This window comes from Amia ocellicauda, chromosome 18, assembly GCF_036373705.1.
Source record: "Amia ocellicauda isolate fAmiCal2 chromosome 18, fAmiCal2.hap1, whole genome shotgun sequence".
In the NCBI taxonomy this organism is placed as follows: domain Eukaryota; kingdom Metazoa; phylum Chordata; class Actinopteri; order Amiiformes; family Amiidae; genus Amia; species Amia ocellicauda.
Window position 1 is genome coordinate 18,920,893 of NC_089867.1, and position 20,466 is coordinate 18,941,358.

The 20,466-nt window shown below is 37.3% G+C and overlaps 1 protein-coding gene across 1 annotated transcript; it reads right to left on the reverse strand.

Moving 5' to 3' along the window:
- Window positions 1-18,186: 18,186 nt before the first annotated feature.
- LOC136713590 (somatostatin-1B-like) lies at window positions 18,187-20,043 on the reverse strand. The gene is made up of 2 exons (XM_066690720.1): window positions 19,868-20,043; window positions 18,187-18,677 (listed from the first exon to the last, which is right to left on the reverse strand). Exons 1-2 carry the CDS (start codon window positions 19,970-19,972, stop codon window positions 18,450-18,452), a joined length of 333 nt encoding a protein of 110 aa, XP_066546817.1. The 5' UTR covers window positions 19,973-20,043; the 3' UTR covers window positions 18,187-18,449.
- Between the last annotated feature and the right edge of the window lie 423 nt (window positions 20,044-20,466).

The window sequence follows — 20,466 nt, forward strand, 5'->3', positions numbered from 1 at the left end:
CAAGAAGAAGCACATTAAGGTCCTGGAGTGGCCTAGCCAGTCTCCAGACCTTCATCCCATAGAAAATCTGTGGAGGGAGCTGAAGGTTCGAGTTGCCAAACGTCAGCCTCGAAACCTTAATGACTTGGAGAGGATCTGCAAAGAGGAGTGGGACAAAATCCCTCCTGAGATGTGTGCAAACCTGGTGGCCAACTACAAGAAACGTCTGACCTCTGTGATTGCCAACAAGGGTTTTGCCACCAAGTACTAAGTTGAAGGGGTCAAATACTTATTTCCCTCATTAACATGCAAATCAATTTATAACTTTTTTGAAATGCGTTTTTCTGGATTTTTTTGTTGTTATTCTGTCTCTCACTGTTAAAATACACCTACCATTAAAATTATAGACTGATCATTTCTTTGTCAGTGGGCAAACGTACAAAATCAGCAGAGGATCAAATACTTTTTTTCCCTACTGCTGTAAATAAATCTTTAAGTTGGCTAATGATAAATAATTATTTGAGTAACAGTAGGCTGGTAAAGCACATGGTAATTCTATAGTAATTAATTGTGAGTTATAATTACTGCTGTGTTCCATGGAAGCATTGGCAATTTAGTGTTCAAAATGCTCGGGCTGATTGTGTTTTTCTCTGATGCCGCTAAAAAGCACCCTCCTCTCCTCTGATTGAAAGGGCACAGGTCAGTGTTGTATTTGTCACACACACAATGCATTTTTCAAAATAGTAATGTGCATTTTCCATGGCCTGTTTAAAGATGAGAGAAAGACAAGAGTGATGCTACACAATTGCACAGCACTGCATTACCGTTGCAGCTGCATACAGCACAACCTTGAGAAACAGGACTTAACCCATGAGAAATTGTAAATATCGTGACAATGCTGTTGTGTTTGTCCCTGAAACGTTATGTTGTATGATATTTTTGGACACCAGAGACACAGATACAGTACTGGAGAATAATGAGGGGACACACTTTGCCGGTGCTAAACTGGTATTGCTAATCTGTATGCTGAAAGGCAACAGTGAATACAGTTTGGTTATGTAAAGATAATGAACAGTGAATGTATATATACACATCATTATCATTCATGGAAGATTTGCTGATTAACCCAATAATTGTAAATCTAATTTCCAAGTGAATAGAATAATCTGCATGGTGGAAAAATATGTTCCTATTTATTCTACTTGGCTGGTTTTAATTAACACAAGGACGAAGGCCTATGTTTTGTGACTATAGCACCATTGCGTTGTCATAATATCACAGATGCACAGTCAATATTTTCCAATAGAACATGACACTGAGGAATTATAGATTCATGGCAAGACTTTTTTTTAAGGGAGTGCAAATAGAAAACGGTATGAGCCAGTAATGACCTTCTATTGTGGAAAATTTAATTTGTCAGATTAAATACTGGAGCGCTGGGGTGTAATGAGGTGTCAGCGATGAAATGTCCCAGAGTCATCTTCAATTTCAAACTCAAATATTCACCCTTACTCAATTCCTCCTGTTTAGCCGATGTATCTGCACCAGAATGCCTTGCAGATTGAACTTTTGTAGGCCCAACTCGCATTGCAGCAGTCTTCCATATCTGCTATAATATTACTCAAACAGACTCCTTATATATATATATATATATATATATATATATATATATATATATATAAATTCAGATGCCTTCTATACATCCCTTTCAAACTATTTTCTTTTTTTGCAATCTGTGTGATGCAAATGGCTTTAATCAACCAATCAGTTGGTGATTTTCCACTTTGACTTCGAAAAGTAACTTGAATACTTTTAAAAGTGTCTCAATACTTTGTGTTCTAGAGGTAAGATTGCCAATTCAGCTTAGAAGCTGCTTCAAACACAATCATTTGCTGTATTACCATCCTCAGCTGAAATGTCAGTTAGCTGTGTTGAACTTTGGTACAACCATGCATGGTGAACTATTTCCTGTTCTGCAGAAAGGGCTGTTTCCTCTGCAATGAGATCTGTGTCAGCTTGTGACATTAATAAAGCACGATCATAATATTCCATAAATAATATATATATAACTCTTGGGACCATCTAATTATATCTGGATGCCCCTTCACTAAAATGGCAGATGTCCAATTTTTCTTTAGGAAAACTGTCCTTCCTGGTCGAGGCTGCATTCTCCAAACTGAGTCGACACTAATGATCAGCAGATCATTTAACATGATCTAGCAGTACATCTATAGCTACTGAAGATAATGGGAGGGTGATGCAAACCCTTTGCCCACAGTTATAGGCCTGGTCTGACTCTGCTCTTATCTCACAGAGTGCTACATCAGCCTGGAAAGCACATCAGTAAGGGAGCTCTTTACCAGTAAACCACAGTGAATTCAGATACATAGTAGGATGTGCTGACTCATCAATCACTGAAAAGTCTTTCCGTGTCATTCAAATTATTCAGTGTGCCCATCTGTTAGATATAAATGACAAACAATGGTAGATCAGTTTTTCAAAGTATGGACAGATTCATGAGTTCGGACAGCCCCGATAGTTTTAGTACTAGGTAAATAGAGTTTATTTTGGCCTAGATTCGCTTGTCTAAGGAAACAATGACCTGGCCATGAGGACAAGGCCATGGGCCCCCCACACACACAGATTGGTACTTGTAATTAGGTATTAACCAACTTGAATCCTTTTAATTATGGAAACCCAAACTATAAACAATGTGATAAAATAAAGAAAAAAACACAACTTTAAGAACTTTAGAAAATTAGTTTTTTTTTTTTTTTTTTATTCCCCCAGTAAACATTGTGTACATCAGACACAAGGACCTCAAAACATGAAAAACAAGAAATAAAGTGAGTTTATTTACCATTTACAACTGAAATCCAGGGTATATTTTTTCTAATCTGTTAGGAATAGACATATTGCAGCAAGATAATAAGAACTGAATGTTTTCTCTGCAGTAGAGTCAGGAGCAGCCTATCTCAGTATTTGGCTCCATTAAGTTAAAACATTTCAAACCCACTTGGGATGGAGATTTGTAAAGGACTGCTAAGTGACTGTACTCTGTAGTGTTAAACCTTAGCACAGATGATTCCAGGAAGTCAACTCTAGTCTTGGCTTATTCTTCCTTCCAATCACTCTGTGTTGTTTTTAAGTATGCTTTTTGACATCTACCATTGCTTTTAAGATTTGTTTTTTGGTTACAGAGAGAAGGGGAAGTGACTTTGTAAAGGGGAAAAAAGTGATAAATAAGTGAGACTTATGAGTGTTAGCCTGTCTTGTGGCGCCACTGGGAATGACCTGGGGAAGGGAATCAGATCAGTGCCTCCAGGTAATCTTCTCTTTAGATTGCAGATGGACAGCCACACCAGATAAACTCAAACTACATTAACACACTCTGATAATGCATCACCCTGAGCCGACAGAATCAAGGCTCAGTCAAACGTGCTGCTGAATGCAGAATGAACAGATCCACACACCACCCACACCAGCTCTTGCTTGCTGATCCGTAGAGTAATGAAGCACTTCCGTACAAAAATAAGGCAGCAATTGCATTTCCTTATTAAACCATGAGCAGCCTAGCTTGACATCGAAACACACAATGGATTGTGGATCGAGGGCTGAGCCTGACAAACCTCCAGCCCGCACAAGTCACACAGCGAGCGGAAACAGGGATCGATGTGGATGTGAGAGGAGAGAAACGGAAAAAACGCTATTGTTTCTCAGCTCTAACTTTTTTTTTCTTCCATTTTTTTGCAGGAGCACTCAGGTGGAAAACGAGCTGTTGCCCCTGTGGTGACCTGAGAGAGCCTTTTGTGATATTGCCTGCTGTGCATGGGTCCATGGATATTGTATTCTCTCCATTTTAATGGGAAAAATAAAGAGAAACTCTGCTGGTATTCTTAAATTTGTTTTCATATGATGCAGACAATGTCACCTGCACCTTCTCTGGGTTGGTATCACATATATCTCCCCTGCAGTTTATGTCCAGGTGCCTACAGAATAGGTTTGTTTTTGTGGTGTGGTTTTAGCTGCATTACTAGATTCAGACAACTAGATGTGCTTTTCAAAAGAGATGCCAGAATCATTCTTCTCAGTCTCAAGAAATCCTGATTTCATGAAACTTAATTTGAGTACTTTTTTCATCAACAGACTTTCTTGCAACAGACAAAGGTTTGTGCAGCTTTCAAGGGCTTTCTGATAAAATTAAAGATTTCAAAATATGATTAACATTGCATATTTTCTTTTTATATCTTCTTTTAAACAAAAATATTCAGTCTCCATATAGGCTATTTGCATTCAATACAACTCTATACATTTCTTTCTAAAATAAATATTTTAAATATCCTAAATAACACCAGGAAACAACATTTTGATGTATTGTTAATTGTAAGTCACCCTGGATATGGGCATCTGTTTATAAATAATAAATAAATAAAAATAATTCAAAGTGATCATTTGCAGTTTTTTAAATCAGCTCTTAATTTACATAAATACTTAATTCTACAGTAACAATGTGCCCTTTTAAAACCTAATTATTTTTCATACACTCATGTACTCATTATAAGATGTCTTCGGTTCCTTTTTTTTCTGTTCATGCAAATCTTGCATTTTTGTTTTAGCTAAATAAGTCCTGTCTTATTGTGTTGACCTACGTATTTAATAATTCTTGCGTTATGTAATATTTTGTAACTAATGTTCCCCATGCTGCTAAGTCTTTGTTGCTCCACCAGCTGTTTTGTCACTAAACTACAACTTAAGCTTCATTTAACATCACATTGTAAAGGCATAGTACACAAGCTTACTAATATCAACATTTAGGCAGGGTAAATTGTACATCATCCAAAACCCATCAGTGTTAGTGGAGACAGTGGAGGAAGGTGACTACTCACTCACTTATGAGCAAGATATGTAGCTGCAGCCGGTCAATTACATTTGCTTTGGTGCCTCTAATTCTCTCATCAGTGCAACATGCATGACAACCCCAGTTACATCTGTAACACAAGACAACTTGAAGATAACTTAAGAGAGATTAGAAATAATAAATGTTTCATCCAAAACGGTAACAACTACAGAGTTTCTATAGTAGAAATTCAAGGAAGAAGAAACACGTTATGTTAAAATGTTCCATTACTATTATTGGAGCTTAAACTCAACAATAAAAGCAATGATATTAAAATGACCCAGAGGATGAGAGAATGAGAGCAATCAAGAAAGGGAAATCAAGGCAGACCATATTGTCTGTGGATGGGAGGTTAAAGAGCTTGTGTTTGATTGAAGGACAAGTATGATTGCATTACCTGTAGAGGTGGCCAATGGGTTTCCAGGATGTCATAAACTGGACTGGAGAGCTTACTAAAGACTTATAGGAAAAGTTTGTGTTGCAATACAGACATTTTTCTCAACTTATCTTAGAGGTTAAGAGATTTCCTGATATTGCAAAACATAAGGTAATGCCACAGTTCGGCAGCAGACCTCACAGAGCTGCCAGATCAAATAGTGTTAAAGCCCTCCAGGTCCCTATCACGCGTCAAATCAGGAAGCAAAACAGACAAAGAGAAAGCATGGTGCTGCCCAGGTCGAGAGCACAAGATAGGAAACAAACACCTAGCTGCACTAATGAAGACTTGGGCCACCTACATGCATGGGAATAGATTGTTACACCTTATGAGCTAATTACGGCAACTCAGACAGCATGATGTGGTAACGATGTTTTTTGATTAAAGCCCTCGAAGAGACAGCGTTGCTGTGCAAAAGAGCCAATCAAGTCAAGAGTAGTTTCCCACCAAATATCAAACCCTTTGCCCTTTGCCCAGGGCTTTAACAAGCACAATGGTTTTACTAGGTCTTCAGGCGTGAGTGGGTGGAAGCATCCTTGTGGCAGGCTAAAAAACATTCATTTTAAACTGCATGGCCATTTCCAATAGGACTCTCGGTGTGAACCTCCACAAGCTGGAATCTAAAAATGTAATTTCCCCGTCAAGAGTGGCATTTAACAAACAACTCGCATGTATTTTTTATGATTATTATTAAGTTTATTTCCTAAGCTGTTTACTTGTTTTTTACATTTATTATAAACCCTTGTATAATGGCACATTATTATTTATCCTCCATTCACCAGCTGCTTGTTTGTCTCCAGTCCACCCTGAGCAATGTCAAATGGCTCTGTGAGTAAATGGAATCCCTTGACCTGGAGGTCTACGGAGTTTCCTCAGGCCTGTGTTTTGTAAAGACCAATCATGTTCTCTCTAATGAAGCTGAATGTCTCTGCTTTGCTGTGAAGGCCGGAGGGAGGGAGGCTATTGTTGTGGTGACAGTCCATGCCTGACTCAGAGCACAAAGAAAGTAGCCCTGACAAGTATTTGAAGATTCAAACACCACAGTGAAGTCTCTTGGAATCGATACGGGGATTCCAGCAGAGTTGGGTTGACGAAGGAAGAGAGCGACAGGCATTTATCTACCCACAATGAGAGCTGTATTCAATGCCTGATGTTTCTTTTCAAAATCATTCATTTCAATACTTCAGACTGTCAGTGTATACGCATGATTTCATATTGATTTGTTCATTTTTAAACATATGGCATGCCTTCCCTAGTTCGTGTCAAACCAGTGATTTTCTTGTTTCTGCCATTCAAAACTGTGTTTTCTGTGTTGACCATTCTCATTCTGCATTCACAGCCACAAAATGTATGACAGAACAACCATAAGTATCTGATGAAAGTAATTCATCTTTCCAAAACGATTGATAAGAAGGGCCTATAGACCATAAAATAGGTTGATATTGTAGAACATATGTGTTACATGCCGACATGCTGGTGGGGACATGGCACGTTTTTAAGTCAGAGCTGCAAACCAGTTGGCCATCCAGGATGCATACACCTTTTTTCAGTGGATTCTTTGTCCCTCCTGACAGGAAAGTCGAGAGACAGGGCACAGTCTGGGTACGAGCGCTGCCGAGAAGGGAAATAAGAAGGGCTTGCAGGCATAGCCCAGAAACTAAACGCCATCCATGTCCCAGCTGCCTCCCTCACCCCCTTTAAAAAGTAAAGCTAACGATGGAGAATTACTTCTGATAAATTGATGCTGAGCCATATGTGTTGAAGTTCATCCCGGATCCAAGAAGGCCATTACTCTTTCAATTTAAAGCTTGACACCTGTTATCACGGATTAAGATCCTCCATATGGCCTCTCTCTTCTGACTGATGCAGACCTGCTGCAGCCTCGGCCCAATTCAGTTTCCAGACACCGCAATGCGAGCCTGTCAGCGGATGGGAATGAAGGTGCAATGATGAGGAATAGAACGCAGGTGTTCTGGCTGTCACTATTTCTTAATTCATTACCACTCCGACAATTGAGAATTTATCCTCAATTATGTCCATGGGTACCTTGTACCTAAAAATATTGGTTATACAATTACAGACAAATGATACAGAGGTTTTTGTTCTTCTGTTTTTTGGGAACATAAAAGCAAAAGAGGCAGCCTTTTCTTCTGGGGAAGAGGTCTTGCCTTCACTTTGAATGGGATTGATGCTGCCTTCGAAGGTGCATGCTTTTAAGTATGAAATATTGTCATGAGAATTAAATGACATGAAATTAAAGAGAAAAAGCACTAATATTCACTTATTTATTATGTCACCATGCTAGACAGAATAGGAAATCTGTCTGTTGTGTTTCATATTTACTATATAAAAGAATTTATATTGATTCATTAATTGTTGTTTTTTTAAACGTGAGACAATGACTGCTATGCTTATAATTAAATTGAAGCATTTTGTAATTAAGTAGATAGATCTATTGTCTGAAGCATAATTAGACTGATAATAAATATCTTGACCTTTTCATGCAAAAACAGCAGCTTTGTCCTTATTAGGAATGTTTAAGTCTACCTCATCGGTGCTTATAATGACATTGACGTTTAAAGTACAGAATTGCTGTTCACCTCCCTGAAACAAAAACATCACAGGATGAAAAATGATCTACTGATAAACTGTTTAAGCAATTTAAATGTTTGTCCTTCCACTACATATACTTGCATTGTATAAAAATGACATCTAAAATAACCTTCAAATGTGCAGACACTGAATTCTCTCTTATAAAGAGTCTGGAGATGGGTCTCTTAAACATAATTATTGCTGTAGCTCTGAGATAGCAGTGTTCTACACCAGTCCCCACTGGGAACAGAAGTTTTGACAGTGACATAAATGCATCATGTGTCTAGAATATGGCATTATTTGTATTGGCCTGTATTATTTTTATTATTATGAAATCTTTGTTTTTAACATTATACAATATAATTTCAAAGACCGGCTATGGGAACATTGCACAAGAACAGTACAGATCCATTGTTTAGCAGCTTGATTGTAAAAAAAATGAAAAAGAAAAAAGTAAACAAACTGGCAAAGCTTCCAACCCAGTGAAATTTAAATAATGATTGTCATTCTGAATCCTTTAAAACGTTCTTGTTCCCTGTTTTTTACCTACACACCATTACTTCTATAATGGCACTGAAAACACAGAGCAATTCCAGGCTGTACAATAAGAAAGTCACGAACTGAGTGGTGATTGAAGCAGTTATTGCACTCAGAAAATAGAGAACACCACTATATTTAAAGTATATAGTTAATAAATTGACTTTCATTCGCAACTGTTTCTTTGATCCATTTGCATTGATTATACTTCACTGTCCTGCTTCAAATACCATTGGACGAGTGAGAAAAGTCATGTCAGCTGCATAACTTTGTTATATTTTCATGTATCTTCACATAATTGCAATTGTACTCCTTTCCTTTCACTTTGTTTGTTAATGTTCTGCACTATCATTTTTGTATTTTCATTATTACCCATGGAGATGTAATTCTAATCAATGGTTCAGCTGGCGTTATTACTGGGTTAGGAACAAGCTCAGTGATACAGGTTATGACTGGAATCTGTGTGAAGGTTAGGGATTGGCTTTGTAGGTTTGCAAATTACCCCTAAATTACACCAAACAAAAGAACGTACGTTAGCAAACGAATGATACCAATACTTTGCAAAAAGGACCTGAATCTAATTTTCTGTTAGATTTAAATGGTGAAAAGCCACTCGGCTGACATAGGAAATTAAAAGCAATCACTTTGAAATGTCATGGTTTGTCCTTCATTGTTACAGTATGCACATTAGTACTGTTTCCAAGCTTTTTCTTTCTGACAATGTAAATGTCATTGTCCATGTTTTCTTCATTACTGTAGTCAGGGATGGATTATGCCATCCTGAGGCCTTACACTATGTCAAGGCCCCATTACACTACCAAAAGTGAATTATTCTAATACAAAGAATAAGCAGACACATCAACGCTTCTGAATCTGAATACAGGCAAAGGCACAATGAAAAAGTATTAATCTATCTAAAATATACATCTTATATATTTAAAAATAGACTTTCAAATGGAAATGACACAAAACTGACAGACACACACACCTGAACACACTGCAGTCCCTCCATCCACATAACAGTCCCAGATCGCTACAATATAAAATAAGAATAACCTAAACTAATAACCTAATTCACATATATGAAATAGGTGATTAAGTACAATATCTCTGATCTATGGTTTGAATGGGGTGGGAACTATGGGAATCTGAAAGATCGCAACTTATACTGTAATGTGTTGTAATGTAATGTAACTGAAAACTCAGGTGAAGAGAGTTAATAATCTGCAGCTGAAGAGCTTGTTCTGTTTCCAGACTTCTTCCTTTAGGAATTTATGTACATGTGTGCCTTTCATCATTAACGTCACTATTGTGAGAGACAGTTACAAGAAAAAATAAAACATCCACTTTGACAAAACTAACAAGCTAACAAGAAATAATGATCAAAGCATAGGGAAAAACAAGGACTGTTAAATCTTCAATTACTAGAACTAGAAAGGAGCTTTTGCCCCTTCTTTATCCCTGTGACGCACTGAGGGCACCAATGAAACACAAAAGTGAATTGTAAAATAACAACAATGTGAAAAGCCAGCATTAGTATACAACCTCCCCACCACAGGAAACCAACCAGAATATGATTCCCAGATTCTTAGCAGGCAAGATCAAAATGGTCAAATATCATCAGAAAACCAAACACTCTTACCACCATAACTATGGTCAATGAAGCACCTCTTGCCCACAATCAAGATATAACCAGGGACACAGTAACCACCACTGTCCCCTTTAACAGCTGCAACCAAACGCATCTGATGTGACTGAAGTCCATCAGTGTCTGCTACTGTGGTTAGTTTTATTGATGTGAGATGACTTTAGTGTATTGGAAACATTTTGGCCTTTTATATGACCACAAAAAGTACAAGGCCCCTCATTTTGCAGTCAAGTTATCTTCAGTTAAAGGAATCTGTTGCATCTGCAAGGGTCTGATTCATCCTCTAGCAGCAAGAAGAGTGTTTATGTCTGTGTTGCTCTCCGGGAATGGGCCCTCCTTTCCCTCAAACTGTGGGCTGTAGGAGTGCATCGGTATAATGGTCTGCATTTCTATGGAGACGGGCGTCCCACACCACTTCGTCATGGCCGTGACATCTCATTTTCTGAGAAATCTGTTTTGCTGTAAAAAAGTAAAGTGGTAATGATATGCTTTAAGACAGTTCCGAGCCGTGCTGAAAAACAATTACACCCAAATCTATCAGGGATCATTAGTCTTCCTTTTGGAAATGCCAGCTTCACTCTGCCACCAGCCGGCAACACACTAAAGAATCCCGTGGTGTTTGACATTTTGTTAAAGCGGATGTGACAGACGTGAGAAATATATTACCCCTCGCATTTGCTTTCTTGAAAAGTTTCTGAAAGCGAAGAACGATCCTCCCATTTGTCAAGTGAAAGGTAAATAACTATGCAAATGTTGCAGCGTGGGTCCTGGGCTCTCCCACACACAGCAAGGTGGCTGACCCTGTCACTCGCACCGGTGACATAGAAAGTCACTCTCCCACTTCCTCTCTGAAACCTTGAGGCTTGAGGAGTCAGTGCTGTGGGAATCTGTAAACCAATGTGTGAATTAGACACGAATCAGTGATGGAGTCCCTGGAGCACCCGGACTTTGGAACTTTTTGGGGAAACGATTTTTAGTTCGCTGATAAGCAAAGATTCAAAGAAAATCTTCCACTGAGCCGTTTACACAGTGAATCTTTATAAAGAATCCATGTATGTAACTTTAAAAACAAACTAATAAAATAAACAAAACAAAAAATAATGTCCACCAAGGAGTGGATTTCTAGTTTTTCTATGTTGTTGTTTTTTGTTTGTCTCGCTGGCCTTTTGTTTTTGATTTTCAAATGCCTTAACTACTCACCCATAGTGCACTTCTGCTGTACTTTAATTCTCCAGCAATGAATCTGAAATGTCAAAACTCAGGAAACTGAATGGCATTGACTGCGACAGGGACGTCGACTCCAGGCAATCTGTGCCGACGAGTCCAGAGAAAGTTAAAAAGATCTAATGTACATCGTGACATGATCATTATGACTTCAATAAAATAACAAAAACACATCATGCAGGAAGAGTATTACAAGTAAATCAAACACAGTTACATTAAAGTATATGAAATGTACCTCTATGTGTCTTTATCTCTTCTTTGATCTATTCATTGTGTGCTGCTCTATGTCAGGGACTTGAGACCAGTTCTGTCTTGGAGAATTAGCAGTGTATAACAGTGCACCTCCATATACCGTATAATACAGTGCATAATAATTTGGGTTTCCTTTTGCTGTGATACATGAGAACTGAAGCGTCATTTCAAAGTCCTTTGCTTTCACTCCACATCTCTGTTTCCCATGGAGTGATCCTTTTTCAGCAGTATAATGGTGTTTCAGTTTGGTTTGTAAATGCGTAGCACATGCTGAATAACTAGCCTGCAGGTTTTTTGTCACCTTTCCTCTGATGTCCTTCAAGTGGGCCGAGGTGCGAATTTCTCCCTGCACTACACCTACCAGAAGCAAAACACTGACACCGCTTGACACAGCTTAACCGCCATGAACGAATTGTCCACCAGACCTTCATGCACTTAGCTGCCTAAGTAAGCTGCCATCATGTGAGAAGATTGCATTTCACTTGTGCTAACAGCCAATGAATGCTTACATGTGATAATAGTGATTACAAGGTTTTGAAATCACAAACTGCATATATCCATCTCTTCCGGTACAGGAGATAAGTGAGTTAAAACATTTCACCATTCTTTCTAATGTTCTGCCACAATTCAAAGATCGCACCGCTGTTTACAGATGGTTTCCTGCAGTGCAAATGTGATTCCAACTTATTTAAGACTCTTCTTTGTAATAGAAATGGGAAGTGAGATGTTAAAATACAATATTTAAGTCTAAGCTACGTTTGCCTAATGTCAGCAAAGCAGGATTAAGGTCAACAGAAGCATGTCATTTCATTGTGTAGTTTCTATGATTCATAGATAAACACCTTTTTAAATATATGTAATTTGTTTGTTCTGTTGATCTGTAGTAAAGCAATCCAGTATTACTCTCAAATTATTTCTGGACGTGTGGCTTCATAAGAGTAACATAAACCTGATGGCTGTCAATATATTTATTCAACAGGTTACTAAACACTACAGAGACATGACAAGATCTGATGGATGCCATAATACAATTCTGATTTGGTGTGAAATTGTAAGATATTCTTTAGGTATTGTTATTGATACTATAAATGCCACCATGTATGTCAATTGGATTGCAGAATGATGATGACTTTCAAAAGACTGCACCATAAAAGGACTCTGAGGAGTCATTCCACATCTCCGGTGAACATGTGATAAGTGTCTAAGGAAGCTGCTCACACGCATGGCTTGACAAAAATGTAACATTCTGCATTGAACCTGAAAAACAGCGGTCTTACTCCTACCACTTCTTCTTCGATTTGAAAAGGGACTTCAAGCTGACTCACTAAGGGTCGTCTTTGAAGTCTTCAATTGAAAAAAACAACAAGACAACAGGAAAAATAAATAAATCTAAATTGGAGTTTTTGGAATATGTATCCAGTTTACAGAATTAAGAGAACTGAATCGCCATTCTTTCTTCAGATCAAAAGCAAAGCAATCAAAACCTTTAGTTGAAGGCACCAGCTTTGATGTTATTTCAATGCACATTGTATTGCTTAGGGTTATACTGTATATGGGCAAGTATTTTTTGTAAGAATTAAATACATTTGTGCAATAGAATAATTCCCACCAACATCAAACATGGATTAAGCTCAGGATTTAGAAAAAAACCTAGCACAATTACTGTACAGATTCATGTGGAACAACGATTGCACCTAGACCAGTGTTCAACAAAAATAGGTTTCATTGATTTTCAGGTTTCATAGGGTATTACAAAAAAAACCTTGAGATTTCAGACAGAGCAATTTGCACTCAGAAAAATAAGTCTGCTGTTTTGAACTCTATTTAAAAACCCTGGCCATGACACATTATTTGCTTTCAGGCAATATTTAAGCCATGCAATTAATGACACTTTTCAAAAATGTCAATCACGATATCCTTGCTGGTTTAATGATGTAAGAGTAGGAAGCTGAACTTATTTAAAGATGTTTTTCTTGGCACATCCCCATGCTCTCTCTCTCTCCACTAGTTATTAGATGATTTTCATTATAAAACAGGCCTACACAGATCAATAATCCCAGTGAGTCTGCTTTTTGGTGTAAAAATGATTGGGAAGCAGTTTAAATTGGCAGAACTCGATTATTTCTATCAGTGTCCTTTTTTCTTCTTCTAGGGAATTGGAGCACTGGGGAATATTTTGTAGTAAAGTAGAACCTATAACTCTCAAGGGCAATGCCAATTAGAAAACAGGCCCTGGAGTACAGACACACACATTTGTCAGAGGAAGAGAATCTGTGTGTCATTTTGTCTTGTTAACTGACAGCTCTCTCTGAGTCACTGTTAGAAAGTCCAGCTATGCTCATAATGATGTTTAAATTGTCTGCAATTTGACTGTGAAATTTAGGTATCAGTGCAAAAGTCATTCACTGACTATTTCAGGCAGTTACGGTCCATGAAATAACCCTGTATCATAAGTGCTCTAATTTGTTCAAAATAAGAATTGTTCTTTCAGCATGGTTATTTCAGAAGTGTTAAACCATACTACAAAATAACTTAAAGATACAGCAGATGCCAGCCATAAATTAGAAGCATGATGTATGACTAATAAAATCTTCTTTGTATTATTATTATTATTATTATTATTATTATTATTATTATTATTATTATTATTATTATTATTATTTTATAAGTTATTAAGACAGCATTACAGACAGTTAAATATAATAGAATTGAATTTGTTCTGATTTTATTTTTAAATTAGCTTTAGACAAATTCCACTACTAGAATAAGGCTAAAGTTCAGGTACATTTTCCTCATAGGATAGTGAATCTGAGACTGTGGACATGTAAGAAGAGAAGAAAAAAGTGTGTTTTCCAAGATAAATCAGAACCAATCTTACTAAGCAAGGCACACCAAAAACATTTGTGAGTTGAATCGGCAATGTTCATTGTGTTGCCACCTGTTGCTACTTTTCTGATTAGTTTCATTTCTCCGCTAATCTGCTGTGGAGGAAGTTGTTTAAACCTTAACATTAACTTGCAAATCCTCATGACAAAAAGTGCGTAACCCAAACTGCCAGGCATGGATAGAGAGCACGTCTGATGGAGAAATGGCTGCTCGGCACAGACTTTATGAAAACTGATCTGCAAAGAATAGTGCAATACCGAGAGGATGTGCAACACAGCTGTTGATGGCCTTGACATCCTCCAAGCATGACAGCTGTAGAGGAGAATAGAAGACTCCACAGAAATAAGAGAGAAAGGCAGGTACGTTTTCAGAAACCCAATATTGAACTCAAAAGCAACGATTGTGTGTCTTCAGAGTTTCCAGAACTACAAAGTATAACACATCACCTGCCTGTACTGTACAACTCTGGGTGGCCAAGTTTCATAATTTGAAAGTACACTGAAGTTAAGATTATTATTATCACCAAGCTTTCATAGCAAATCGATATGTTGAGGTTACAGGACAATATTCAAAAGGGCCACAACATCTCATTTAAACACTGTGTGAAAAAAAAAAAGAATTTGTAACATATGCCTCACTCATCAAACTTGACGCTTCAGAGTCAAGATACTTAGGTTTCCAATCAAGAGTCTGATGGATAGGTTAGGACACAGATAATAGCACAGGGAACACTCTGGAGTTCGCGTCTTCATATCTGCCAGGGAGTACCCATTAGGTCACCGTTACATAATTCTCAGGATTATAGAGAAGAAACGTAGCGCTGGGGAGCCCGTCTCTAGAGCTAAGACAGGGTGTATAATTTCAGTGCCAGAGCAGCTCAGAAACTGAATAAATGACGACACCTGCTCTGGCCTGCAGCCTGCATCACCGAGCGAGCTGTCAGTTGGATTTGACGGTACATGAAAAGGTTAAAACATTCGAAGCGCTGTTTGTTATTCAGAGAACTGCAGCCCTTAAAAGCTAGTTTTGTTTGACCCAGTGCAGAGCGCAAATTGCTTCTGTTGACCCTCAGAAAGCACCAATTCGAACAGCAGGTCGGGAGTAAGCTGTACAGTGCTGTTTATTACATGCCCATTAACAGATATGCTTGCTTGTAGCTATTGATTCTGTCTGCATTTCACATATCATAGCATAAACCTATTTCCCATAGAGTAGATAAAGAGCTGCTATTTGGTATGATATCAGCTCACTCATCGCATCAAAATGCAATTTTCAGATGTTTTCTTCTCTTTTTTTAACAACAGCAAAACATATGATATCAGCCTCACTGAGTCTAAGACTGTTGCCCTTTTCAATCGGAAAACAAGAACGGTGATCAGCAGGGTTTTCTTCATGGTTTATCAGTAATTGTACTTAAAGCCTGAAAATAGAAGCACTGGTTTTAAGAGTGGATTGATATTAGTAACATGTACCGCACTTAATATCATAAGCAAAGGCCTGATGATGGAAAGACCAGTATCAAAAAAGGGACTAGGTCTGATTGTCATGCGTCGCAGCTACGGAGTATATTGCACATTTTACAAAAACATCCCTTTGAAGACAAAATGAAGTTCAATTACTTTGTGTTTCCCTCACTATCTGACACAATAGTCCCTTGGCACAGAGCATTGTATTTTTTAATCTTCACTTTGCCAGTCCCGCTATGAAACAGAATGTTTTGACCAGATTACAGTGAATCCTCAGTCCGGATGAATCACACGCATTATCATAGGAAAATAATAATTGAAACAGCGAAAGTGGAAAGTAATTTTAATATTTATTTTTAAAGTGAAAGGCAAACACTTCAATCTTACTAACTTTAATTGCACTGGTAACTTTGTATGTTTTTACGATCTGGCCTAAAGGGATCCTAGCTTTAAAACTTTAACCATTTAATGGTGCACAGTTGAGTGAATTTCAACTGTGAATTTTCTTCTTGCTGGCCTACCAAACTGCACACTTTGTGAACGTAAGAGCTCAGAATTTATATACAGTACTCTACAGTACTGTATAAACAGAAGGACACACACAGAAATAAGTGTAAATATGGGACCCTAAGTGGTGGGTTCATGAGTCATGTAATACCCTCTACTACCACAGTGAAGTGATATGGATTATTTAATTTAAAAGGCCTAAGTGATAGACTATTTGAGTTGTTTACCTCCTAATGTAAACATATATATACACACACAAACAGTTGAGTTGGGCGCTTGGGTGTCAAGTCTGTCCCTGGGGTTTGGGCAAGACCGGACAAAGAATTTAAACCACAATAACGAACAATTTAAGGGCTGCCACAATACCGAACCCTAATGATTGTTGTTGTTTTTTCAGTTTTTACTGGTCAAACAACACACACATGCCTAAAGATCATGCAGGCAATATTAGAAATGTAATCAAATATCTATTCCAGTCTGACAGGCAGTACTGAATTGGTAAAAGACACAAAATAAGCTTGTGATGAATGGAATGAAAATATAATGTATAGACTGGCAAGGTTTTTTTTTAATACAACAATAAATAGAACTGGGTCTTATATAAAGTTTACATTAGCTGCATAGTGGCTGTATATATATATATATTTAGACCACTTAGAACAGAAGTATATAATGCATTATTATGTGCTTATTAAGACTCGATGAACTAAAATAGAAAACCTTTTTTGTGTTTAGTATATTAAAGTTACTGACAAACAATTGTTGGCTGTATTTGTAGATTAACACAATCATATTGTACGAATGGCAGCAGTTTTTGTCCCAGGTGTCCTAGTTATGCACCTATGAATGGTTGCACTTCAGGGACACCGTAGATCTGCCAGATTGTTTTGTTCTATTCGAGGCTGTATCAGCTTAAAGAACTGGTATTCCTAAGTAATGATACTCGTTATAAAAAGAATCCACAGTGCTGATCCCAAATCCCCTGTGTTTAATTGGATGAACCCTGGAAATGTCCAGATAAATTTGTAAATGGGAAAGTGATGAAACCTTTCATAATGGAAACATAATTTCCAACCTTAAATGCACAGTGCCATTGAAAATGACTAATTATGAAGCATGCACTTTCATTCCTGAGCCTCAAAAGGTCCCCTGAAAAATGATGTATTGCAGTCAATGGCCGTCCAGAGCACTGAGGACACACCTATCCTGGAAAAACATTTTCCTGTGACCTGTGCCAAGGTTTTTAACATCTTGCAGCAAATGTTACAATGTTCTTCATCTTAACCATCTTTATGAGTATTAATCTTATGTCTGATTTAGCCTTGTCCAGTTTAAACCACAGTTCAGACTAGGATGTCCTATTAATTTGTTTACAAAGACACTGCATATTATATTAAACTGTAACTTCATTTTATTGCACATTTTACATTGTAAATGTTATAATTTTGGGCCTTTTCCTTATTCTATGAGATCAATTTTATCCCCACTGCTGTAATTTGTTACAACAAGCTCTAAATATGGTAATATTTGCAATTACTGGTGAATGTATAGCCGCCTGTTCTTATGAAAGTCATGAAATACTGTTTTAAAAACAGATGAAAGCAGACATTTATATAGACATATATATATATATATATATATATATATATATATATATATATATATATATATATATGGGGTACAAGCAGAATACCCAAAAAGTATTTTCAAATGTCAAAATAAGACTATTAATCACCAATAAAAGAAAGACGGTGGATCAAAGCCCCCATTCAAGGACAACCAGGAAGAAATAAAACACTTTCCACACTGAAAGACAAATATCTTAACCATGCTTTATTTCTGATGCAATAATAAATAAACAAATAAATAAATAAATAGAATAATAAATAAGTAGAATAATCATTAATAAATAAACCAAGTCCACAGAAAAAAAAACCTCTATAGACAGTGGATGGTATTTACAGTGTGAGTCAGTTACAGTTCATGGCTGTGCTGCTGTGCTGGAGCGCCGGGCAGGAAACAGCGTTAGCAGGATGTGAAGGTCTTCCAGAAGAAATTTTTACAGGGGGCTTTGCGGTCGCGCTGGGGCAGCTGTGATAGCCTGTTGTAGACTGCTCGCTCCTCCAATCGGGACTCCAGGGGCTCCTCCAGATCCACTGACCCCACATCTCCCCCCAGCACTGCGCCGTCCACTCCGTCCAACAAGCCCGCGATGAGCTTGAGAATCAGCTCCTTGCGCTCCTTGTTCAGCTCCTGCAGGGACAGAGCAGTGCAACTGCATGATCTCGAAACCAGCTTTAAACCATCAGTGAACAGAGCACAACGCCATCTTACAGACACATCTGTCCAGTAGTGTTTCTACAACCTGCCCAGTAGCCTTTCTATCCCTACTTGACATCTATTTTTTTTTAAAGCTACATTAAATGGTTTTCTGTTACAAGTTTCCTCATTTCAATTTTGACTTAATTGTAAGCTGTACACAATTGCTATCAGGCAAATTCATTTAAATGCAATTAGTATATCAAAAAGAACAATGTAGTACGCATATCAAGAAAAACAATCAATTTGGTACAGGAAAATAAATGTTTAAACCCTAATAGCATATTATATATATATATATATATCAGACAAATTACATTTAAAAGTTATTTAATAATAAATCAAAAATAAATTAAATCCACTGAATATTAAAGTTGTTAATTAATTTAGAGGAAATATGAATCCTGCATTAAAGTTATATTTTATATTGATAAAATTACATTGTTAAAACACATTGAATAGATTTATGTTTTTGGCAATGTCTTCATTAACAGATGATTATTGTTTATGTTTATATTTTAACTTTTGTTTGTTCAATCAAACTCAACTCAGTAGACATTCTACTGCAGATTAATTATGTTTCACTTTTCACTATTTGTATCCTTGAATCAGGTCAAAGTTAATTTTCATAAATTATTTTAAAAACTTGATGCGATGCGATGCGTTTTCTTTCTGATAAGACGTTGCGTGTCAAGGCATATACTGCAAGTGCTTTACTACCAGCTCACTGGAAACAAATGTTTTGAATTCTTGAATAGTAGTCTTCTTTAAAATGAAGAACACTGTTCCTCTACATTATTGCTCTGTCAATTTGTATGATTTCTCAAAGTTTATTTAAAAATCATTTAAAGCAGAAGCAAAATAATTATCTGATCATAACCAACACTTTCCCCTGGAATCATTAAAACTATGCAAGAACATTCCATGTGAAAAATAAAAAATACAAAATAATAAATATATATACACACACTATACTTTTCTCAAGTTTCTCCAGTGTATCTAAATGCACTTTCTATACACAATAAACTGCATCACTAAAACCTAGGAAGAATCCCTCAGTTCGTTGTACCCTGTGAAGAGTTGAAAGCCCTATGACGATGACCTGTCTCAGAGCATCTACTCACCTTGTTTGTGTGAAGTGAGAGTCGTTCCTCTCCGGGCAGGACAGCTGCTGCTCTCACGCTGTATACCAGTAGCATTAGGGACACCAGGCTAGCGAGGAGCTGCATGCTGAGAGATGTGTGTGGGAGGTGAGCGAATGCAAGCTTGAGATACTAGGTGCTTCTGCTGTCTGTCAGATTCAGGGATTTCCTTTAGCTCCTGCTCCAAAGCTCCAGCCCCTTTTATACCCCTTTGCCAAAGCACTTACTGACGCAGTGGGGGGGTGGGGGGTGGACAACAAAATTAAGTGTGGATCAGACACAAATTACACTTGCGAGAATGGTTAACCCCTTGACTACCTGGCCTCAGCTTGCTTACATGTTTAGTAATCATTTCCGTCACTAAGCACCTGTTTCCCACAAGGCATAAGATGATAAAAAAAATATGTATGTATATATATATATATATATATAAAAGATGTTGTATAATTATTATTTTGGTTTCTACTCCCACCGGATTAGATAAGTAGTTGTTCTTCACAAAGTTATACAATATGAATTATATAAAATATTATTATATACAATTTAGAATACAGGTTTCTCAATTTGTATTGTGTTCATAA

Excerpts from the sequence above, each read along its gene's own strand:
- LOC136713590 (XM_066690720.1), bottom strand. The coding sequence starts at position 19,972 with ATGCAGCTCCTCGCTAGCCTGGTGTCCCTAATGCTACTGGTATACAGC. Across the intron at positions 18,678-19,867 it reads TCTCACTTCACACAAACAAG|GAGCTGAACAAGGAGCGCAA; the intron begins GTGAGTAGATGC and ends CTGTCCCTGCAG.